Genomic DNA, 25,345 nt, shown 5'->3' on the forward strand with positions numbered 1-25,345 from the left:
TAAGTGCAGAACAAACAGCTTTGCAAAGCGGCAATGCAAGCTCAGAGCACGTGAGAACACAGAGCGGCCATGTCAGCTGTATTGCGCATGAGCAAACACTTTCCCACCAGAACTGCGAGTACGTCACGTCACATGGGTATGACCGACGCATGCGCAGTCTAAATTCCCACGTAGCAGCGGCCATTTTAGTGGCAAGCATTTTAGTTTTAGTAAACACATAGGCAAGCGTCACTGTGACACCCCATGTAGTGTACAAATGTGCAATATTAGTAACACGAACATGTTGGTTTAGTTTATTAACATTATTTGAGGTTCATGATACAAGCAAGTCGCTTAACTTGCGAATCCTTGCTCCATCAGATGCTTAGCAGATCATGAATGGTGTCTTCACCTGGAAGGGGCCCAAGGTCTCTTTCAGCATTGGGGATAGCCTTGGTTAGATCTGCTCACCTCATAAGAGGACGGGCAAAGTCATCAGTTCTGCCTGTTCGAGTTTCCAAGGCGGCGGTGCTTGTTGTTGCTAGTGGAGCTCAGACCTCCTGTTTGCCTTTCCTCCCATACCACTCCTGCCCAGAGTTTTCAAGAAAAATTACCAGGCCCAAGTCATTCTTGTGGCTCCGGACTGGGCACAGAGAGTTTGGTGTCCCAAGCTTCTGAAAATTAGCATTGATCCTCCAATCAGGCTGCCCCTTCGGGAGTATCTTCTGTCACAGCAGCAGGGGAGGTTCTTCCACCCAAACCAACTCTCCACTTCCTTGCGTGGAAATTGTGTGCCAAAAGTTGATAGCTTTTGACCATCCTCCTGAAGTTTGTAGTTATTCTAGCAGCCAGGAGGCCCTCCACCAAAATGGTATATGCCTACCATTGGCAGAAATGTGTGAAATATTGTACAGAAAGGTTTACTGAACCTCTTTCTGCTTCTCTTTCTAATATTCTACTCTTTATTCTTACCCTTGCCCAGCATCGCTCTGCTCTGGGTACTCTCAAGAGTTATCTTTCTGCTCTGCCCGCTTTCCTGTTTTTGCCTGACTAACTCTCCTTATTTACATCCCCTATTGTAAATATGTTTCTGAAAGGGCTTATACGTATGTTTCACCCTTCATCATGCCTCAGTGGGATCTGAACCTGGTTCTCACTTACCTCATGTGTGCGCCCTTTGAGCCATTACACAATTGCCCCCTCTGGCTGTTTACCATGAAGACAGACTTTTTAGTGGAGATAACGACTGCCCAGTGGGTGGGAGAGTTGTAGAAAAAAAATGCAAGGCCCTCTTGTAGTTATTTTTTTTATTGCATTGTCTGAACTGAAAAATGTTTTTAGACTCGGAGACATGTTTGTTGTATTTATTTATTTATTCATTTAGAAAAAATATGTAGTTCTCTATTTACTTTCACATTTTTCACCCACAAAATGTAATAATAACTATGTAAAAAGAGAGAGTTACAGACATGTTTTTTAATAAAACTTTTAAAAAAATCAATAATCAATATTAATAAATATTACATTTTGTGAATTATTGAAATTATACATTTGAATACAACTATTGGTAATTTTTGGAGAAAGATGATAGATCTCCTTCATACATATTAATGTGCTCACCTCTTGGTAAAACCTATAGGCTCACTTTTTATATTTGAGTGTTGTAGAAGGCTTGGTATGGCTTAGGGTTGGCATCTCAAATCCCAGGCCCTGCGACCAACTCCACACCATGCACAGGGGATTGGGTGCCTGCATGCATGAGTATGAATGCAGGGCCTGGCCAGAGGCCAAGTCCTGCGATCAACTCCCGCTGTGCACGACCAAACGGTGTGCATGGTGGGAGTGTTGGATGCCCACATGGGGTTGGCCTGAAGCCAACCCTCAGCTGCGCACAGCCAAAGGCTGTGCACAGCCGAGGATGGATTTATGTATGGTAATAAAATATACTTTTTGTTACAAAAAAGCCTTGAAAATTACTGAAAAAACAAAGGGTAAAGTGACGTCATAGTTACATGTTAGTTAAAACATGCCATATAAAATGTACAAAACCACTGAAATCCACCAGTTATAATTCTCTCAAGTAACTGTAACTCATGCCCTAAGGTAACTATAAATTCAGTGGTGAGACCTCTTCTAAGGCGGAGGAGTGTCGCCCCACTGCTATGAATCAGTGCAAGAAAATAAAATGATAACATAATGTTATTATCATTCTATTTTGTCCCTCTGCCCGCAGCTTTGTGTGATGGGGCGGGGTGGGCTGCTCTGCTTGCAGGGCAGGGAAAGAGTGGTAGCAACCTCCTAAATGGGTAATGACTGTTTGGCCTGCATTGCAGCCTTCATGGAGAACATGCACAGGCCCCCAGTCCCTGGCTGAGCTCCGAACCATGGCACTCAGACCAATCACAACACTGATTGGTCAAGGGACCCTGGGTGCTTACCAATCACAACTCTGCTTTGCAGCGTTGTGATCGGTCAGGGGAGCCTGGATGCCTGCTTACTGTTCCGAGGAGAAATGACGGAGAGACTGTAAGGTAAGTTAAAAAATGTTTTAATAATCCCCTTGCCCCCCTTCGCACCTTGACCAGCCACCCCGATCCTTGCTGGCTGCTACTGTATAAATCCTGCCCAGCATTAGCTGGCAGATGGCCAGTTGTTTTTTTGGAACACCATGCAAAATGACATTTTGCCGTTTTCACACTCTCCTTATTCCCCATGTCCTCAGGCTCAAAAAAGGTTGACAGCAAAGCACAGCAAGACGTTACAACAGACCAGTTGCAGGAGGCAACATCAGCACCAGACACAGGTTAGTTAATGATGCATGTGGCTGAAACTTTTCCAAACTAAATACCTGTTCATGATGGTCTTTTGTGGTCTCATTGATGAGAGGTTTATCACATAAACACCCTAGAAGCATTCTCTTACTCTTTGAGGCACATTACGATTTTCATTTGTCCATCTGCTGGTTTCTAATTAGTGGGAATGGATGCTGCACCCTGTGTGCTTCCACAAAATAGAAGTCAGGTTAACAAAAATTGATTTAAAGTAACACAGCAGGAGTTTTCTGGTAAGTCTGTAAATCCAACCCACAACATTGACACCACGCTGGAATAATTAAGCCATCTGAGGAACACATTGTTAAACTCAGTGTGCACCCTGAATATCAAATTCAGAATATCAAGGCATGCAAACATTGAGGACAAAATATTGAATCCAAAATATTAAAAAGTGAGTAAGTATAGAGGGCCCGATTCACAGAATGAACTTAAGACTAAATCCTAAACTTACTACTATTTGGTATTCACAGAATGCACTTACTACTTTCGGGATTCACAGAGTGAACTTACTACTTTCGGGATTCACAGAATGAACTTACTACTTTCGGTACTCACAGAATAGATTTAAGACTACTAACTTTACGTCCGCACTCGGGCTGGAAATTCCAGCCCGGAGCCGGAGTTTCCGGCTTGTGGGCTGAGCTTATGGCCTGGAGGCGGAGCTGCCGGACTGGAGGCGGAGCTTGCGGCTTGGAGGCGGAGCTTCCGGCCCAGAGGTGGAGATTTCAGCCATGGCTAAATACCCACCTCTGAGCCGGAAGCTCCGCCTCCAAGCCACAAGCTCCGCCTTCGGCCCAGAAGCTCCGCCTCCAGGCCATAAGCTCCGCCCCAAGCCGGAAACTCCGCCTCCGGGCCGGAATTTCCGGCCGGAGTGCGGACGTAAAGTTAGTAGTCTTCAATCTATTCTGTGAATACCGAAAGTAGTAAGTGCATTCTGTGAATCTCGAAAGTAGTACGTTCACTTTGTGAATCCCGAAAGCAGTAAGTGCATTCTGTGAACACCAACTAGTAGTAAGTTTAGGATTTAGTCTTAAATTCATTCTGTGAATCGGGCCCAGACTTTTTATATCAAACTACTCACTCATATAAGTAGTGTGGTGATATTACCTACTGGCGGTCGCCAGTAGGTAGTTATAGTTAGCATTTTTTTGCATAGGGAATTCGCAACATTCTATTGGGAATAACTTTGGCGCCGGTTGAGGAACTGCCTGAAATTTTCCTTAAATTTGCCTCAGCTCCTTCCCTGAAAATTTGGGGGGGATTCGTCAAGCGGGGGCTGAGATAAAAGGGGGTCCCAAAATGTGTTTTCACCATGTTAATTTCATAGGGCGGTCGAACTCACTTTTAGCCCGAACGGCTGAATGGATTTCCACCAAACTTGGCAAAATTGTAGGGACTGGTAGCCCGATGTGCCTTTGCTATGTCTCAAGATATGTGCTCCAGTGGATTTTGAGTATTTTAGGTTAAAAAAATATATATATCTATAAGCGCGCCCCAGTACGCGCACCGGGGCGAGAACCAGCGCGCTACGCGAGTTCGCACACCAACTTAAAAAATGAAATGTGAAGCAGCTGGTTTCTGCCTCCTGAGCCTGCCATGAGGAAGGGAGCACTGTCTCCAGAAACGCGTCGGCATTTGGGCTTCGAAAAAACTGCAATTACCTGTGTGCTGGACTCATTGCTGCCATTTGACGAAATAAAAGGTACAAACAAAAACGTTGTGTGGGCGCTTCAATGCAAGAGCAATCTTTGTGGAATATTAAGTGGCCTGCTCTGGTCACGAAGCAGCCCCCCTGCTAAGGATACGGGTCCTGGTGTTCTACTCTGAGAATACCACAGAGGAACAGCGTTGCCTGTCAATTTGGTGTAAGAAAAGCAAATGCGTGTGGCACCATGTGGTGAAAGCAATCCGATGAGAATGAACTTTGGAAGGTAAAAAGACTGCTGCTTAAACCACGATGGATTTCACTTACCTGACACTACAAGAAACACAATGCTACTTGTGTACACGCCCTAGTAGGCGTAACTGAGCACCAACTTAACAAACGTAATGTGAAGCAGCTGGTTTCTGCCTCCTGAGCCTGCCATGAGGAAGGGAGCACTGTCTCCAGAAACGCGTCGGCATTTGGGCTTCGAAAAAACTGCAATTACCTGTGTGCTGGACTCATTGCTGCCATTGACGAAATAAAAGGTACAAACAAAAACGTTGTGTGGGCGCTTCAATGCAAGAGCAATCTTTGTGGAATATTAAGTGGCCTGCTCCGGTCACGAAGCAGCCCCCCTGCTAAGGATACGGGTCCTGGTGTTCTACTCTGAGAATACCACTGAGGAACAACGTTGCCTGTCAATTTGGTGTAAGAAAAGCAAATGCGTGTGGCACCATGTGGTGAAAGCAATCCAATGAGAATGAACTTTGGAAGGTAAAAAGACTGCTGCTTAAACCACGATGGATTTCACTTACCTGACACTACAAGAACCACAATGCTACTTGTGTACACGCCCTAGTAGGCGTAACTGAGCACCAACTTAAAAAAAAGAAATGTGAAGCAGCTGGTTTCTGCCTCCTGAGCCTGCCCTGAGGAAGGGAGCACTGTCTCCAGAAACGCGTCGGCATTTGGGCTTCGAAAAAACTGCAATTACCTGTGTGCTGGACTCATTGCTGCCATTTGACGAAATAAAAGGTACAAACAAAAACGTTGTGTGGGCGCTTCAATGCAAGAGCAATCTTTGTGGAATATTAAGTGGCCTGCTCCGGTCACGAAGCAGCCCCCCTGCTAAGGATTCGGGTCCTGGTGTTCTACTCTGAGAATACCACAGAGGAACAGCGTTGCCTGTCAATTTGTTGTAGGAAAAGCAAATGCGTGTGGCACCATGTGGTGAAAGCAATCCGATGAGAATGAACTTTGGAAGGTAAAAAGACTGCTGCTTAAACCACGATGGATTTCACTTACCTGACACTACAAGAAACACAATGCTACTTGTGTACACGCCCTAGTAGGCGTAACTGAGCACCAACTTAAAAAACGAAATGTGAAGCAGCTGGTTTCTGCCTCCTGAGCCTGCCATGAGGAAGGGAGCATTGTCTCCAGAAACGCGTCGGCATTTGGGCTTCGCAAAAACTGCAATTACCTGTGTGCTGGACTCATTGCTGCCATTTGACGAAATAAAAGGTACAAACAAAAACGTTGTGTGGGCGCTTCAATGCAAGAGCAATCTTTGTGGAATATATATATACATATGTATATATATATATATATATATATATATATATATATATATATATATATATATATATATACTGAAAAAAACATAGGTTTTAGGGACGATATAGTTAGAAATTAAATTTTTAAAAACATTTGAAAATCACTGAAAAAAACCTAGGTTTCAAGAACGTTATAGTTAGGAGTTAGCATTTAGAAAACCTTAAAAATTCACTTAAAAAACACAGGTTTTAGGGACATTATAGTTAGTTGGACATGTCACTCATACATTAACAGAAAAATTCAGCTGTTATAGTTAGTTGAGCTAACTATAACTTGCACCCACGCAATGCTCTGCTGATGACGTCCCATATTACAACATTCATGACCTGGTCAGTGACTTCACTGATGACATCACCGATGATATCTCAAATGACATCACTGATAACTTCATCCAGTGAGTGTGTGTTTCACTAAAGTTTAAATATGTTCTATATATATAAATGTCAAGGTGTATTGAAGAATGAGTGGGTGTCTGAGTGTCTGTATGCATGATTCTGATAGATACATCTGCCAGTGGATTCATCACCTTGTGAATATCCTCCTGCGTCAGCAAACTTTCGGAAAACTCTTTTGTAGCACGCCGGCGTGGACGACGTCACAGGAGCACGGCATCACGCGCGACTCCGGCTGATGTAACCGACTCCTTATTAGACCTACGTCGGCGTGATGGCATCAGTTCCCTTTTTTCCGCGTCATCAACGCTAACGGTTTCTTGGGATCTCTTGTGTTGCGGATAGTAACTTTGTTGCTATTTGTGTGTTTCTCTATCTTTTTCGAGCTGTTGTTCTTCGCCGAAGATGTCGTCGAAGAAGACAGGCTTTAAGCAGTGCGGATTGTGTGCCAGGATGATGTCTATAACCGATCCTCATAGTGATTGCTTGTGGTGTCTGGGCTCGGACCACGATGTCGGAGGCTGTCGATCCTGTTCCAAAATGAACCCGAAGGCTCTGCGTGAACGAGAGGCTAAAGTTCTTCTGGCCAAGGTAAAGGGAAAGGATGCCAAGAGGTCTTCGAGGTCAAGATCCAGACGCTCAAGGTCGAAGCTGAAGTCTAGAATGAGATCGAGGTCGAGGACGAGTTCCCAATCGAAGTCGGCGTTGAAGTCGGCTTCGGGTCATGCATCGGGTTCCTCGAAGAAAAAACATAAGAGGAAGAAGCATAGCTCGAGGCAGCATTCAGGCAAGGAGTCGTATTCAAAGAAGAGATATTCATCTCGTAAGCATCATAAAGACTTTTTGTCTCCATCACCATCTCGTGAGCCTGAAGGTGAAGCCTCGCCCTTTCACTCCCGAGGGCCATCTCTGGATCCGGAACCGAATCCGCCTCTGGATCTGTGTCAGTCTTCTGAGCATGAGGAAGAAAACGTTGAGAATCCGCAGGCTTCGGCGACTCTGGTGCATCGTCCAGAGGAACAGGAGGGTCATGAAGATACGATTCCAGTGCAGCCTCCTCTGGAGCAGCCAGTGGGTTCGTACCCTCTGTTTCCTGGTCCTGGACAGGACCCCTCACATTTCCTTAACGCTATGTATGGCGTATATGCGAGAGCAATGTACCCCACTAGTGCACCGGCTGGTCCCATGGGTCCATTGTCGTACAACTTGGGTGTCCCTCAAGCTTATGCTCCGGCGCCTTACCTGCCGTTTATGCCGATGCCATATCCACCTTGGCTTGGTTCGGCGCCGCCGAGGTCATCGACTCCGCACACGGCTTCGCCGGCTCCGGAGCGACCTCGGGATCAGAATCGAGATTCGAAGCCGGTTCCAGCTTCCCATCCTCAGGCTATTCAAGCTCCTCACTCGACGCCGGCCCCGGCTCCATCGGAGTCGTTACCGGATCCGACGACTTCGGTTCGGTTGGAGTGGTCGAGGCGTAAAGCACAGCGTCTCATGGAAGAGAAGGAACATGAGGATCCAGAAGTAGAGGAAGGCGAACTTCAGGTTCAGGAAGATTATTTTGAGGATCTGCATAGTGCAAGTTGTTTGGAATTTTCGCCTGAATGGGGGTTGCCTGCAATTTCTGATGCACCCTCTAAAGATGTGGCTCCTTACCACGTTGTTATTAAAAAGGCTGCAGATCTGTTGAACTTAACTTTGCCTTCAGTAGAGTTTAAATCTAACATCCTTACTGAGGTTCTACATTCACCTTCATCTGTTGTTGAGCCTACTCTTCCGTTCACTGAGGCTCTTACTGAGCCAATATTGGAAGTTTGGAAAAAGCCTCTGTCTGCTCCTGCAGTGACTGACTGTATAAGTGAGTTATTAAACTTTTTTTTTCATTAGTCCTCATATGTTTGATCAGTACGAAACTGGACAAAGAAGAGATTTCCAACTTAGTCTCTTACCATCCATACCGAGGGATACCCGCTCTCTCCACTTAGGAGGGGATGGTAGCCATCATGGGATCCTTCTCTTCAAGGTCGGATTACTCTTTTCTCCTTAATCACAGGCTCTTACTTAAATTCTCTTTCTAGGTTCACCAATCCGTCTTGATGAATCTCCTAGATTTTTTAGAACATCCTGTATTTACTGATAATTAATCATAGGATTAATAGTGGTCATTGTTTCAATTAGGAAATTAAATAAAGATATACTCTTTATATTATATATTTTATATAACAAGGTACCTATGATTCTTCAGTAGGATTTGAGAAGTTAATTTAAAATTAAAATGGTTCCCATGAGGAATATGAGTATGTGTGAAAAGGAAAAAAGATTTAGTTACTACAAAGGCAAACATTTTCCACCCAGTTATCCCATATACTCCAGCACTTTGTTCTCTTATTGGAACGTATTGCTCTATCCAATTTAGATATTCTGTGGATCGAATTTATCCATTCAGATTCCAAAGGTGCAATAGGTAAGATCCACTTAATACACAATTCTCTACGAGCTAGTAGGATTAGAATAAAGATAAGAGCCTTAAGAGGTTTAGGTAAGTTACCAATAGATTCTTCTTCCGGTATCACCCCAAATATTACCAATGCCAGACTCACCTTTATTTCTTGGCCCGCCATATCTGACAAGATTTTACCCTAAAGAGTCTTGCAAAAATGCGGGGGCTCCTGGCGATCTCAATGCTGGCGCATAGTGGCTGTAATATGGAATCTGTAGTATCTTCCTTATTTGATACCACAATTTACAGGCCCATTGGAGAGACTTTTTTTTTTTTTTAAACGATTTTTATTGCAAATACTCAGACATGATAAGGATTACATTGGCAATGTTATTCAGGCAAAACAGTTACATATTGAAATACAGTTTACGGAACCCCCGGTGCTCCATCAACGCGTAGTCCAGAGGTCATTCTGACCGTATCTTCGAGTCTTTCTCGGTGCACCACCGCCGTAACATAATTGGTGGCCACATTAGCCATCTGGGCATCTGCTTTTTAGGTTTTGTTGAACTCCCCCCCTCCACCCCCCCAACAAGCATTATTATGAATAGAAAGTAGGTAGAACATCTTCTCAATCAAAACTTAACATCACAGTCATGTTAAGGGCACATACAGTTCCCGCCAACCCCATCCATCCCCCCCCATACCTGGTAAACAAGTGGTATGAAGACATTCAAGCAAGCATTGCGTGACTGGCGCATCAGTGTCCACTCCTAACATGTCCTCTCGTTCTCAACTCGCTCTTCCTCCTATCCCGGGGCCCACTTACGAGCCTCCCTCCCCAAGCCCACTATCCAGCACATGATACTGTCTCCACTTTGACCAGACCCTTTTAAACTTTTTCGGGCAACCTCTTGATTTATACGTCACTCGCCATGTAAAGGTCTAACCCCCTTCTCCATTCCTCCATAGTGGGGACGGTCACAGCCCCCCAATATTTTGCGACGTCACGTTTCGCTACTACTAGGGCTAATGTCAGGAACACCAGTAAGTGGCGGGGGAGGTCAACATCATTAGTCATTCCCAAGATGGCAAGTTTGGGCGCCTGATCGAGCGGCACAGACAGGACCTCCCGCAGTTCGGTGAAAATGAGCGTCCAGTAGGATTGTATTTTATCACAAGCCCATAATACGTGGAAGAAGTTCCCTCCCTCATGGTGGCATCTCAGGCATCTATCGTCTGGTGTCTTCCCCATTTTGAACAATCTCACTCTATCAAAGTATGTCCTGTGGAGCACGTTATACTGGATCAGGCGGAGCCGGGATTTAATAGCCACCTCCCTCGGGTGCATGAGGATTAGGTCCCAGTCACTATCTTCCAGTGTCCCTACTTCCTGTTCCCAAGTGGCCCTAAGCTTCCCCAGGTCTCCCAGCATGTTGTTTGTGAGTGTTCTGTATGTGAGTGACACAGCCTTGTTTGGTATCTGCTCCTGTAGCAGTCTGCCTTCCAGAGGCGCATATTCCGGCAGACCCTCTAGGGTTAAAGCCTGCGCCCTCCATGCATGGCGCAGTTGAATGTATTTAAAAAACTGCAAATGATGGAGCCCATATTCCGCCCTCAAGGTTGCGAAGGATTTTAGTTCCCCCCTGGCGATGACATCTCCCACCGTGGAAATCCCAATGTCGTCCCATTGCTTAAAGCCTGTGAGTTTGCGGAGCTCGGAAAGCCACGCGCAGTGCCAGAGTGGGGTCTGTCGGGTGGGCTTCCTATCCCACCCCGTGCGTCTCATGGCCACTCTCCAAGCCCGGAGTGTAATATTCGTGGCCGGAAGTAAGGACCTCCTCGCCGCACCACCGAATAAGTATGAAAGCAGATTATGTGGGGACAGTTTGGTACGTTCCAGTGCAAAAGTAGGGTGGTCCGCCGGGGCGTGAAGCCAGTCGTTAATGGGGGACAGGTGCTCCGCCCAATAGTACGCCTCAAGGTTTGGTAGCGAGATTCCACCGCTGTACTGGTGGCGTTGGAGGGTGGTCAGCGCTATTCTCGGCTGCTTAACCAGCCATATAAAAGATCTGAGGTCGGCGTGTAGTCTGCGGAGGAGGCCGTCCGGAATCGGATAATATTCATTCTGTAGGGCATATAAATATTTGGGCAATATAACCATTTTATACATTGCCGCCCTACCCAGGAGCGTCAGAGGGAGCTGGTGCCACAGGGCCATATCAGCCGCGGAATTCACGAGTATTCTTTCAACATTTCTGAGATGCGACAGTTGCCTATCCAGCGTGAGGAATACTCCCAGATATTGGAAGCCTTCCGCGGACACCACCAATCTATCCGGGAGGGCCCCCTCACTCGTGTCACCTCTGGGGTCGAAAAGGACGGACTTGTGCCAATTTATTGCGTAGCCGGAGTAGCTGCCATAGCCGTCCAACTCCCGGAACAATTCAGGCACTGAGGTCTGTGGATCAGTGATATAGAGGAGTACATCGTCCGCGTAAAGGGACAGTTTCTCCTGCGGACCGTCTGCGTCCATAAGTCGGAAACCGGAGATCCTCTGGTTTTGCCTAATCCTGGCCGCCAGTATCTCAATTGTCAATGTGAAGAGAAGCGGTGACAGAGGACATCCTTGTCTGGTGACTCTTTGGATCGAGATTTCGCGGGAGAGCCTCCCGTTCACCCGCACCTTGGCCCTCGGGTTGGTGTAGAGTCAGGTGTACCCAGGAGCGAAATTTGGGACCGAGACCAAATTTTTCCAAGGCGGCCTCAAGGAACGGCCAGTGCACAGAGTCGAAGGCCTTTTCAGCATCTAAGGAAAGGAACCAATGGGGCGGGTCCCTATCCCTCACCTCCTGAAGCCAGTTGTGCGAGCGCCGGAGGTTGAATTTCGGGGCCCTATCCGGCAGGAAGCCGGTTTGGTCTAAGTGTATCAGGTCAGGTAGGACTGTTCTAAGGCGTCGCGCCAGGATTGTGGCAAGGAGTTTCACCTCCGTATTCAGAAGGGAGATGGGATGGTAGGATGGGCAGTCTCCCCGCGGTTTGCCCTCTTTGTGGATAGGGACTATGGTCACCAAGGTGAGGTCAGTGGGTAAACCTCCTTCCTTATATGCTTCAAGGAAGAGATTTTTCAGGTGTGGAGCCAATATGTCGGCCGTGCACTCAAAGAATTCCAGGGGGAAACCGTTCGGTCCCGGCACCTTACCTGGCTTTAGTCCGGCAATGGCGGTTTTGACTTCTTCTAAGGAGATATCGGCCTCTAACGCAGGTAGGGCCTCAGCATCTACCACGGGGAGGTCGATCTGCGACATATAGAGGAGTGAGTCCTCACACGGGCCCAGTTGTCTGGCTTCGTAAAAGCGTTCGTAGTAAGCCGCGAACACATCCGCAATGTGGAGGTCTGAGCACACTGTCCTCCCCCTCTCGTCAGTAACTTCATCTACCCACCGCGCAGCCCTCTCCCTACGGCTAAGCCAGGCTAAAAGTTTGCCTGACTTATCCCCCACATCATAAAGACGGTGTAATGTGGCCAGGTTTTGCGTTCTCGCCTCGTCCGACACCAGGTCTCGATAGCGTCTTTGATTGTCCAGCAGCTTACGCAAGGTAGTCGTGCATTTAGTACGCAAATGGTCCCTCTTCAATTTCACTGTAGTGCGTTCTACAGTCACCACCTCTTCCAGTAGTCTCTTCCTCTCCTCCCTCAATCTGCCATTTATCCTGTCTCTCATCACCGGTTTCAGTGCTTCCCACAGGTTTACCGCCGAGTCCACCGACCCCTCATTTTCAGCCAGGTAGACCCGAGCATCCGCTCTAACGCCTTTAAGTATTGTCTTGTTCGCCAGGTCCCAAGCGGCAAGGCGCCACGTGGCCTCTTTCTTGTGACCAGACCTGCCCATCGATATGAGTAGTGGCGAGTGGTCTGAAAGACCCCTTGCTAAATATTCCGCTGTGCCTTCCATAGTCTGTTCCTGCCTAGGCATAAAGACATAATCTAGTCTGGAAAACACTTTGTGTGCCGCCGAGTAAAATGAATAGGCCATAGTGTTCGGGTGTAACAGTCGCCATACATCGGTCAGGCCTAACTCAGATACCATTTGAGCCAGGGGAGTCTGAGTACCTTGGTATCTAGACGCTCCTGATCTATCCATACCCCTATCCATCACATCATTGAAATCACCCCCCACTATCTGTATTGTATCTGAGGTGTCCAAGAGTATGGTCGCTAACATCTTTAGCGCGTTCGCCTGTAGTTTAGGTGGTGCATATACTGAAACTAGGGTGTAAGTGCGTCTGCGCCAGGACCCCTGTACTCCTACACATGTTCCGAGTGGGCCTCCCCACATCCGTGTGACATGGAATGGGAAAGTATTCTTTTTATTTTATTATTATTAAAGGGGTTTGTAAAGGGGTTTAACAATAATCGCCACGCCCCTGGAGTCAGTTGTGTATCCCGCGTGTCCCAATACCTTATACCTACCCCGTGCTATGAATGCACAAGCCGTGCCCCTCAGATGCGTTTCCTGCAAAAAAATGATGTCAGGGCCTATTCTCTTGAGAAAGTTGTTCACCAGACCTCGATTAATTTTGTTACCCAGACCATTTACATTCCACGTCAGTACATTCAGTTTTTCAGTGGCCATGGGTACGACAATAAGGCACTTGTCCTCCAGGCCGTGGGGCCAAGCAGGTGGGCGAGCGCCCATATCGAAAGAACCAAAGAATGTGCCAATCCCAATGACTGTGTTCACCTAACATCGTATCTCTCCCCCCTCCCCCCCTTAAACAACCAAACTGTACGAACAACCCCTGTGCCCCCCACCCCCACCCTACCTGTACCCCCCAGCCATCCCGCCCGTACAACCATCGACGGTTCGGACTACCAGGCAGCAAGGTCTGTTGCCCACCCCTCAAACAACCCCAGCTAAGAAATGTCTAGCTGTCCAAATTCGAGTCCTGAAGTGGTGTGTGCCCACCCCAAAGAACAAAAAGAGTTACTTGCGTGCCCCAGAGCAAAGAACTGCTATGTTGAATCTCAGTCCCGTAGCTTCTCAGGAGTGGGAGTCTTGCGTGTCAGGGTCAGTAGCCTCCGCGTTGCCCGGCACTCCCTGTTCCAAATCTCGGATGGCAACAGCTAGTGGGTGTAAGGATTGCTCCGTCTGTTCTTCCATATCCGAGATATTCGTATCATCCTCATGGTCTGTCGCATTTTCTGATGCTGGGAGCAGGCACCTGAACCTCGACCCCCGAGTGGGATCCCCAGTGGTAGCAGCGGCGCCATCTTCTCGAACTCCTCCGGTCGCTACCTGCTGAGGTGGGTAAGGTGTTCGTTGTGAATGCCTGCCCGCCCGGTGATGTCGTGTCCTCTGTGACCCGTTCGGGCTTCTCCAGAAGTTGGCCGCCGCCTGCTCATCTCGGATTCTGCGATCCTCCTCTTCCGCCTCCCTTAGTAGTGGTCTCTCCTCCAGCCAGTGCCAGGCCTCCTCCGGGCGGTTAAAGAAGTGCGACTTGCCCTTGAACAAGACTTTCAGTTTCGCAGGAAAGAGTAGCATATAGGATATGTTCAGTTCTCGTAGTTTGGCCTTCACAGTGTCGTATGAGCGTCTTTGCTTTTGCACATCCTGGCTATAATCAGGGAAGATCATGACGACGGTGTTCTCAAACTTGATTTCCCCCATTTTCCGGGCTTCTCTAAGGATGAGATCCCTGTCCGCATAGTTGAGAAATCTCGCAATGATTGGGCGAGGCCTCGCTCCCTCCGGTGGTCTGGCGAGGAGTGCCCTATGTGCCCTCTCAATCACAAAACAGTTGGAGAAGTGAGCTCGGGGGAACATAGTCGTAAGCCAGGAGTGAAGGAAGGCTGCAGTGTCGGTCTTCTCGATTCCTTCCCTCAGGCCCACAAAGCGCAGGTTGTTCCTGCGTGCCCTGTTCTCCGCATCGTCCACTCGCCACAGCAATTGTCTATGGGAGGCCTGCAATTCCGCCATATCTTTTTTGAGGGAGGTAACGGAGTCTTCCATTTCCGAGATCCTGGTCTCCGCCGCACCCACTCTGTCAGATAGGTTCCTGAAATCTTGACGTAGTAGGAGGACTTCAGAGTCCACCTCCCACATCTTGGTCTCAAGGGCCGCTCTAGAGTTCTAGATGTCGGTTCTCGAGGCCTGGATCGCCTCCAGGAGCATAGTGGTGTCTGGTTGTGGTTCTCGGGCCCCCACAGCCGCGTCCCTGTGCGCCCGCGTAGTGGTGGTGTAGTTCTCAATCGATTCCTGCCTGGCAGGCTTTGACACTGGGTCTCTCTTGCCCATGTTGTCCGCCAATGGGCCCCCGATGTTGGGATCCGGGACGTATGAGCAGGGGGGGGGGGCAGCGGTCACCGCCTCCCAAGATGGTATCAGCACAGGGCTGGGATCAGCCTCGTGGTCCCCTCGCACCGCCGGGAATTCTCCGCACTATTCCCCATCCAGTGGGCCCTCTGCAGGGCGGTCAGAGCCAGCCCGGACCCCCTCCTCGATGTGAGGTCTCCGATGGTTCCCCGCGCTCTCCGGGGTGGGGGGGGGAGGGGCGGGCGAGGAGCCCGAGTTCACCACACTAAGGCCCCAATCCGCTTGCCTCCTCCGGATCCAGTTCAGGGTCCCGTAGTTTTGCACTGCCGCCATTGATGGGGGAGGGGGCAGGATGTCCACCACGTGGAAGCCCCTCCGCGGCCCCCACAAAGCAGCGCCAGGCCCAGGAGAGTGTAACCCTACGCAGGGCTCGCAGGCCGGGCAGCTCACTCGGCGGGCAGCAGGCAGCAAATCCAGGACCCGGCTTCACAGGCCCCAGCCTGTCTGCAGGATGTCCACTACCTGGAAGCCTCTCCGCGGCCCCCACAAAGCAGCGCCAGGCCCAGGGGAGTGTAACCCTACGCAGGGCTCGCAGGCCGGGCAGCTCACTCGGCGGGCAGCAGGCAGCAAATCCAGGCCCCGGCTTCAAAGGCCCCAGCCTGTCTGCAGGATGTCCACCACTTGGAGGCCTCTCCGCGGCCCCAACAAAGCAGCGCCAGGCCCAGGGGAGTGTAAACCTACGCAGGGCTCGCAGGCCGGGCAGCTCACTCGGCGGGTAGCAGGCAGCATATCCAGGCCCCGGCTTCACAGGCCCCAGTCCGTCTCCGCTCTCGGGGCTGCCAGAGCATTGGGGGGGGGAGTTCCCCAGCAGGGAGGCGAGGCCCAGGGTCGTCCGCTGCCGTGCGGGTGGTGGGGGTCCCCCTCTGCCCTCACCGCCTCACCTCCTCGTCAGCCGATGGTCCCGATGACTCCGGACGCCGCCATCTTGGCAACCAGGGTCTCCGGCTCCGGGGGTAAACCGCAGAATATCTCGCCTCTGCTTGGGTGTAGGACGGAGCCGGCGGGCTTTCCAGGTGCCTCACGCTTTCCGATGCCTCCTCAGCCGATTTCTCCCCCAGTTTTCACGCTTCCAGGTAGTTAGAGTACCGGATCTATTGCAGTCTTGCCAGGAGCTGCGCTGAGGCACGTCTTACTAAGCATGGGCGAATTTTGCGAATCTCGCGTTCGCGAATTTTGCGGATTTGCGAACTCGCAATCCGCAAAAATCCGCGAATTCTCGCGAATTTGCAGATTTTCTTTTTTTGTGTGTTCACGCGGGTTTCTGCCAGTTCGCGAGGGTTTTGTACAATTTCGCAAACGCGAACTTACCTGTCGGGTCGCAAGTTTTGCGAACTTGTTGTTTCTACGTGTCCAGCCTGTTTGGGACACTCTTCTTCATCACTGCCACCCTCTGTCACCACTGCCACTCTCTGACTACTCATGCCACCCTCTGGCCCACCCATGCCACCCTCTGTTTCATCACAGCACCCTCTGGTTGTCCAGTGTACATTATTGTGGCAAAGCAAAGCACACCTTCCCTGCCTCAAGTGACCTGAATTAATTTGGGGCTGATTAATGTGTCACAGAATATTTTTTTAGCTGGCACCTGCTTCCTTAGTGCTTCCTGATTAGTGATCTTTTGCACTTGCTAAGTGCTTTCATTGTTGCAAAATGAGTTACAACACCTGCCCTGCCCCAACTGACAATAATGAATTAGGGGCTGATTAATGTGTCACTGTTGGATTTGAACTTCCAGCCTGGCTCCTGCTTGTCTCCCTTAGCTGTAATTCAGGACCTTTGTGGCATATGTGTAACTATTCTGAGGGTCAGAGCAGGGTCACATAATAGTTGCAAGTAGGCAACTGAACTCTGGAGGGGCCCCTCAGGAAGCACTACAGGAAATGGCTACTAATGATGAGCTTGAACTTTTGAACCTGGTAAGTAGTTTCAGTTTTGCTAAGATCGTATTTCTGCAATTTAGCGCTTATTCGCGGGGCGCGAAGTTGAACTGGGAAGCCGCGAACTCACGCGAACAGTGCGAGCAAGCCATAAAATCCGCTGCTCGCGGATTTGCGGATTTCGCGGGAAATTCGCGAATCTCGCGGATTGCGAATTTACCGAAAATCCGCAAAATCCGCGAGCGGAACGGATTTTCCGCCCATACTTACGTCTTACTCAGCCATGCAGCTGGCCACGCCCCCCCCCCCCCCCCCCCCCACTGGAGAGACATAAGTCTGATTTTTTTTTTTATTTGGGGTCTCCGAATTTATAGAGAAAGTGGTCGGATAAGCCTGGTGGATCATATGTCAAGCCACTGAACATAGGGGTGATATTGTTGGAATCCTTTAAAAGCTGTCTAAAATTTTTCAAATGAAAGGCTCTCTGATATTGTAAGAGATCTGGGCTCTCTATACCCCCATTTTCCTTCTTTTCCCTACATTTCTTCCATGCGATTCTGGGCCTTTTTTCCCACAGATAAAGCTGGAGAAGGCTCCTTGTACTTTTTTACTTCAATCCATCTTGAATTCCAGTGGAATTGTAATAAAAATAAATGAATATTTGGGTAAAATAGACTTTGTTAGTAAAATTGACTTTCCCCAAAAAGATAAAGGTAATGAATCCCACTGCTGCAGTTTTTTCTTGACTTTTGATGTAACTGAATCAAAGTTCACCTTTGCTAACGTTCCAGATTTTGAACCACTTCGATCCCTAAATATCTAATCTTTTTATTAAGCTCGCTCTGGGAACTAGTATTCCACTGCATGGTCTCTGTTTTTAAAGGTTTTACGGCATATCCTGATAATTTACCAAAGTTGTCTAAAATTTCCCAAATAACAGATATTACTGGGTCGAGGTGGGTTGTAAAAATCATTAAATCATCGCCATAAAGCACTATCTTTTTTTTCCATTCATTGCATGTAAATGGATGAATGTTATTACATGCTCTTAACTTGATGGCCAGTGGCTCGATGTATAGATTAAATAAAAGGGGGGAGAGTGGGCAGCCCAGTCTGGAACCTCTTCTTATTTGTGCTTTTTCGGAAAGGGTTCCATTTACTAGTATCAGGGCCATAGGATTTTTGTACAATGCATTCATTGCTGACCCGAGTACTTCCCCCATATTAAAACGCTGTATTACTTCATTGAGAAAGGGCCAGCTGACCCTGTTGAAAGCTTTTGCAGCGTCGCAAGTTATTATAGACAAGGGTCTCTCAAATTCTATGGCAATATCTACTGCGCCAATTAACTCATGGGTCAAATCCTCTAAATTCCTCCCCTTCATAAATCCCTTCTGGTCATTATGAATGATTGAGCCGACCATTCGCTCCAACCTTTTATTCAAAATCTGTGTATATAATTTGTAATCACTGTTGAGCAGTGATATCGGCCTGTATGATTCACATACTCTGGGGTTTTTGTTAGGTTTGAGAAGAATGATTATGGTTGCCAATTCCCAGGAAGGGGGTTGTCTTGTTTTAAAATGTACGCTGAGTTGAAAAGATTAAGCAGTAACTGGACTAATTCTTCCCTCAGCAGGCCATACAACTCATTAGGGATAGCATGAGGGCCAGCAGCCTTTCCCTTTTTCAAGTTCTTAATTGAGTTATGGCCTTCTTCCAATGTTATAGGGGCTGATAGTTCCTCTCTATTTTCGTTACTTAACAGCGGAAGATCTATGTCGCTGAAAAAAGCAGCTGTCTATTCATTGTTTGGAGCTAAATCTTCTGTATAGAGTTCCTGAAAAAAACAAACAAATTCCTGCTCAATGGCTCTGTCCTCAGTGATGACCTCACCCTTGACTTGATTTTTCAGGTCCTTAATATTATTCCTGCTACGATCTGTTTTGGCCTCCCCGGCCAATAGCTTTCCACTGCCCTCCCCATATTCATAATTAGAGAGTCTACTCGCTTCCCATCTCTTTTTTATTACTGTGTTTTAAATAATCTGCTAACTTTGTCTTGGCCTTGGCTAGATCTGCTTCTATTAAAGTTTTTATGTAAACATCTAAGGTTTGGGTCAGATTTCCTTGAATCTCTTTTATCTGTTCTTCTAAAGAGGTAAGTTCCATTTTCCTTTTCTTATTTTCCATAGCATTTTGGCTGATTAGGATACCTCTAAGATATGCTTTATACGTATTCCAAACCTTATTTATCAAGGTTAAAAAGAAAGAACTCTTTTGTCTGTTTTTTCACGTTCTTGACTATTGAAGATTCAAGAAGGAGAGATCGGTTTAGTGTCCAACACCGCTCTAGTGTTTTACCAGTGAGCTTAAACTGTATAAAGATAGCCGAGTGGTCTGATAGATGATCCGGTATATGGGCAATCGTATTGACCGAATTGCTAATAATAATAGATGTCAGGAAAAAATCAATCCTGGATCGGTGCCCATGCTTTTTGTTGTGGAATGTAAAATTCCCTATAGAATTCCCCAAAGCTCCCCCTCTTGAGCCTTTTAGGCTCCATATGTCTACTAGGCCAAGATCCCGCATTATAGATTTCAGGGCAGTTCTCATTTTTGAGGTAGCCGCAGTAAGTTTTTTTGACGTAGTGTCTTTATCTAAATCGAGAATGACATTAAAGTCACCTCCCATAATAATTGTATCATTGAATTCAAGTAAATGAATCATTAATGTACGAAGTGGGAGAGGTTCGTCCAAGTTAGGACCATAATATGATACAAAAACTAACCATGTGCCCTGAACTCATGCCCAACAATCACTCACCTACCTTCAGGGTCGACCTTATCTTCAGCAAAAGTAGCTTGAGCTAATTTTTTAAAATATTATAGCCACCCCTTAACTGTGAATGTTTGGGATGTACAACTACAGTGCTCTACCCATGTTTGAGATTTAAGAATATCAAGCCATTCCTCTTTTAACAGATGAAATTCCTGAATAAATATGACATTGGCCTCCCTCAACTTCAAATATTCCAATATCTCATTCCTCCTTGGAGTCACTCTCAGGCCATTCCCATTCCATGAAAAAACTCTTAAAGAGTTAGTATTATCTAGACCTGCCATATTTTATAAAAAAATAACATTTTGCTTTATCTTAACAATAGCGTATAATAAACAGCTCTCCTTAACCACTGTAAACCTTATACGAAAAAGCAACAAAAAAACAAAAAAAAGACCAGATCAACTGGATCAAACATTGTAGGACATTTTTTTAATTATTTTTCTCCCATTTGCTCCCCCCACTCAATGGGTCTTGAATAGGTCTCTACATTTTTACCAGTGACCCCACACCACCCTCCCTATTAACACAAGGTATATTGACACCTCATATGAGCTCTCTCACCCCTTAGTGGGGAACAGCTCAAGAAACCCAATGTTACTTGTGAGCCCACTGTCGTGCCACCACGTCGGCCATGTTTGTGCCGACCATCGATTACCGAAGATGGCGCCAAATCCCACACTCCCCGCCGAGTCGGTCCATAAACCCAGCTCCTCGGAGGAAGCTGGTGGCTTGTTCCACACGACGCGACCGTTGAAATCCGCCAGAAATGCCAACCATATGCGCATATCCTGGCGAACCTCTGCAGACAGTCTTGTGCGGTGGTGCCCTTCCTTGAGACCGACCATGGCTTGTGCAATAGAGCGGGAAAAGGGGCGAGCCATAGGTATCACTCTAAGGGCAAAGTTAAGCTGGCCCACTGCTTGTTGCAACTGATGGAGAGTCACTTTTTCTTTGCTGATGCACAATTCTAGAGAGGCCCTAAATTTCTTTACTTTTTCCCTGGGCAGACGGAAGCATCCCTCCACTGAATCGAGCTCAATTCCAAGAAACTCGAGTGAAGTAGATGGCCCCACTGTCTTCCCCGGTGCCAATGACACGCTGAATCGTTTCATGAGATCGCAAAATTTCAGTAAAGCCTGTGCACATTCCGTGTCACCGGCTGACCCCAAGAACAAAAAATCATCAAGGTAATGCATAACCTGCGTATAACCCGTAGCTCTGGTGAACGCCCATTGCAAAAAACAACTGAATTTCTCAAAATAAGCACAAGAGATGGAGCAACCCATTGGCATACATTTATCCATGTAGTAGCGTCCGTGAAACACAAAACCTAGCAGACGCTGATCCTGAGGGTGTACCGGGAGCAACCGGAACGCTGATTCAATATCCGATTTGGCCATCAGCGCTCCGGGCCCCAGGCGATTCAACATGGCGACGGCCTCATCGAAGGATGCGTACCGCACCGAACAAACTCCTGGGTCAATCGCATCATTCACCGAGAGACCCCTCGGAGCCGACAAGTTATGAATCAACCTAAACTCACCTGGGTCCTTCTTGGGGACTACTCCCAACGGTGAACAAATGAAGTTAGCGACTGGTGGTTGCCCATATGGGCCAGCAACCCGGCCACGGGCAACCTCCTTTGCAATCTTAGCCTGCACCACCGCCGTATTCTGCTGAACCGATAGTTGGTTCTTACACTGCGATTGCCCCCGAAAATCCACCGCCGGGATGTGGAAACCATACGAGAAACCGTCTCGCAACACCCCAGCGGAGACATGATCAGGGTATTCATTCAGCCAAGGGATCATTGCCATGATGTCTACGGGGGTAGGTAGTGGTGCCCCTCGGTCGATGTTAGACCTGTTTGGCCCCTCCTCTACCCCCTGCATCACCATTCTTGGCTCTGCACGAACTCTCAGGGTGTGAAGATTGTCCGCACCCGCACACTCATGCCTGAACTTACATGTCCCTTGTGGCCTCGTGCACTTGCCTCTGTTGAAGCTCCAACAGACCCCTTTCCTACCCGAATTCCCACCATTCCTTGATTGTTGGTCACTATTGGTGCCTGCTCGAAAGGGCGCCGCCGAATAATGGCGGGCGGGCTCCGCCCCATTCCCGCCAAGCGAAGACGACTTTGTTGTGCCCGGCATGAGCTGCTTCTGCCACGAAATGGAGTCGAAACAATCCCACGTCAGAGATGAGTCGTGCTCCTTGGCCTTACGAAACTTACTATCATAACCCAACCATTGATTGCCTTCATATGTCTCATAGAAACCCATTATACGTGTCTGGTAGCAGGCCAATTCAGTCAACACCTGGGGCTTACGCTCCCCCATGATCGCAGTGAACATTGCAAATGCCCTGCCCCAATTAGAGATCGTCTCGTCCACCCTGAATGCCGCCATTTTTGCACGCCATACGCTCGGGTGCAACAAGTCCTTCTGACTTTTGACGTGCTCTATCTCGTGGTGGTCAGTTAAGAGAGAAAACATGTTCACATATTTATCAGCCCAAATCATTTCTTTCGTGGCCAGCGGGATATGTTTTCCCTCCTCGAGGGTAACGATCCCTCCCCTGCCATCGGCAATTGCTGCTTACCCGAATCGGTAGCTGATCGTGCTGTTGTTCCAACGCCAGACGTCGGTCGTTCCGAGGGAACCTGAGGGGAAACAATATGGAGATTCGCCTTCGCAGCATCTCTCGATTGCCGCAACTGCTTCATTAGTAACCTGGCCTCTTCGGCCGTGTCTCCTGGCGCCGTAGTACCCTCTGTATTTCTTCCCAGCCCTGCGGCCAACTGGGCGGCCAACTCCGGAGGCATATCCCCCTCATTATTGGGCGTAACTACCACGGGGATCGGTTGTCCCGCGTCCGGGATCGGAACGGGGGCCTCCACTGGACTAACCGGGCTTGCCGGGGGTGACTCGGAAACTGGGGCTTCGCCCCCTGCCGCCCTATTCCTGGCCCTTTTACCTCTCCCTGCGGGGACTACTCCCGGCAATGCTGGTCCGATGACCTTCTTCGGTCTGCCCGTATTATTCATTGCCGCCATCTGTTTCTTCATGTTCGCCATGTCCTTCACCAGCATGCGAAGCATCTGTTCGGTTCCAACCTTCTTTCCGACCTTCTGGCCAGGCATTGTCGTCGGATATTCGAAACTTGCTGCTCGACTAGGTCCTGGATCCAAAGATTCGAAATCGCTGAAAGAGAAACACAAAATTACAAGTTCTCAAAATCGACTCCTTGTTCCGTCGAGGGCTCACGTGCAACGCGGAGGTGCAGCTTCCAAGCACAGGAACAAGAGGATGTTTCTTAGGGTTGTTGCTCCTTTATTCTTCCTCGGGAGGGCGTGTACCCTCCTTCGGCCTGCCTACAGGGCGTGGCCAACGGTGTAGGTGTCTAGGACAACCCCTCTTGGGCGGGAAAAGGCGCGCCCCGGCTACGCCGCTTCGGGCATACCAGCCGAGACACGCCCCCCGCCCAAAATGGTTTCCCGGGAGGATCAGGGCACCCTACCATACGTTCGGGGGGACCGAATTGGTCGCCCCTTTCCAATTGACACCTCATATGAGCTCTTTCACCCCTTAGTGGGCAGACTATTTTCTACTATAATGATTGTGCCCTGATCTGCTCAATAAAGGATTTTACATCGTCTGGGTCGCTAAAGGTATGCATTTTGTTATTCCTCATAACCTTTAATGTGGCAGGGAAACGTATATTTGCTGTGGCACCTAAATCTCTTAGATCTTGAATGTGTTTCCCTAGTTCCCACTGCCTGTTTCTCGTGAGACATCTGATCGGATACAAAATGACCAGTCATCTTTCTTGTATGTTCCTGCCAAAGCTGCCGCAAGAATGGTTTCTTTTAGTGCATATGTTTTAAACTTCACTAAAATCCTTCTTGCAGTTTTTCTACCAGGGCGTGCCACAAAAGGATCATGGTGGACTCTCTGCACATCCTGTTCTATAGTGTCGGAATCTAAGTTAGAATTATACCCTTTTAGAAGGGTAATCACGAAAGTACTGATATCTCTTCTTTTCCCTCAGGAACATTGAAAATTCTGACATTATTTCTTCTAGCGTTATTTTCTAGAGACTCTAGCTTATCTCTAAGATCTCTTTCATTATTCTTACGTTTCAGAATCTCCTCTTGGTTTGTGGCCACCTTATTTGATATCTCATTTTGTATTGTTTTCATCGCCCCTACCCTGTCTACTAGACTGTTGATTTTTTTTCCTTCATGGTCTCACAATACCCTTGAATTTTCTGTTGATTGAACTCGGATGTTGCAAACCTCTCTCAGCTCTGTTAGCATTACCGCCACTGTGTTTTCAAGCTCTACTGAATTTGACTCTTTACTAGCTGGTGAGAGATTGGCCATGGCCCTCAGTTGCTCAGAGTCAAATAAAGGGTTATGTTTATAGATGTTATCTGCTGGTGAGGAAGTGATACCTTCTTCAATGCTTAGCAGAGAGTCATATCTGTTTTTTAATGAGACCTGTTTTGAAGAAGCTTCCTTAGGCCCAGGACCAGATGCCATCCTACCTTTTATATTAAGGATCTCCGGCTGGGGTTCTACGAGTGCTGTATAGATCCCCGCTGTGACCGTTGAAGCCTGTGCTTTTACTTTAAAGTATGAGGGGAGTGAAGGAGTCACTTTTATTTTCCCTGGTTTCTTCCTTAATTGTTTCTTTACACTTGACTGGGGATTAGTAGCTTCTGCCGTCTTTTTACTCAATTTTACCACTTTCGGTTGATTTACGCACAAAGCTGCCTGTTTTGGTTGATCTGGCTGATTAAGAGGAGGTGAGACAGTTATTTGACCCGTAGAAAGTGTTTTTTGAACGAAGAGCACTCCAGTTCCTCTTTCCCCCAAACCCCTCTATTCCGTAAAGTGTATATATTTATTTCTCACTCTAGTCTGTTAAGACGGTTCTGTTTCCCTTTTTTCCTTTGACTGCACATGGGATCACTTTGAAGTCACAGTTCTCCTCCAGACCCCCACACTCTTCCTGTGGTTCTTTCCCCCCTCCTTACCACAGTCATATGTGGAATCTTCCCGGCTTCACTCTGCCATCGTGGGGCAATTTCCATGGTTTTACTGGGACTTGCGAGGGTTGCAGAGCGGAAAGAAAACTCCCCGCGGGAAGCCGATTCTTGACACAGTGCAACGGCTCCATCTGGGCCGCGACGCAGCCTCTGCCCAAACTCCTCCCAGCGCACTGCAGTTCCACGAGCAACCAGGACCACCGACCGTCGTCGAAACCCATAACGAAGGAAACGTGAAAATTGGCAAAAAACAAGAAGGAAGGATTAAATCTTCAGGGACTCGAACGG

General features: G+C 48.0%; 1 protein-coding gene across 3 annotated transcripts in view; it reads left to right on the top strand.

The window, feature by feature from the left end:
• The window catches only part of AK9 (adenylate kinase 9), a 1,394,796-nt gene that overhangs the window by 661,599 nt on the left and 707,852 nt on the right, over positions 1 to 25,345 (top strand). For all 3 annotated transcript variants that reach the window (XM_086926806.1, XM_086926808.1, XM_086926807.1), the window contains exon 23: positions 2,702 to 2,782. In XM_086926806.1, coding sequence (XP_086782932.1) covers positions 2,702 to 2,782 — 81 coding nt within the window. The remainder of the gene's footprint in view (positions 1 to 2,701; positions 2,783 to 25,345) is intronic.

The sequence above is a fragment of the Lissotriton vulgaris genome, chromosome 6 (genome assembly GCF_964263255.1).
Source record: "Lissotriton vulgaris chromosome 6, aLisVul1.2, whole genome shotgun sequence".
Taxonomy (NCBI): domain Eukaryota; kingdom Metazoa; phylum Chordata; class Amphibia; order Caudata; family Salamandridae; genus Lissotriton; species Lissotriton vulgaris.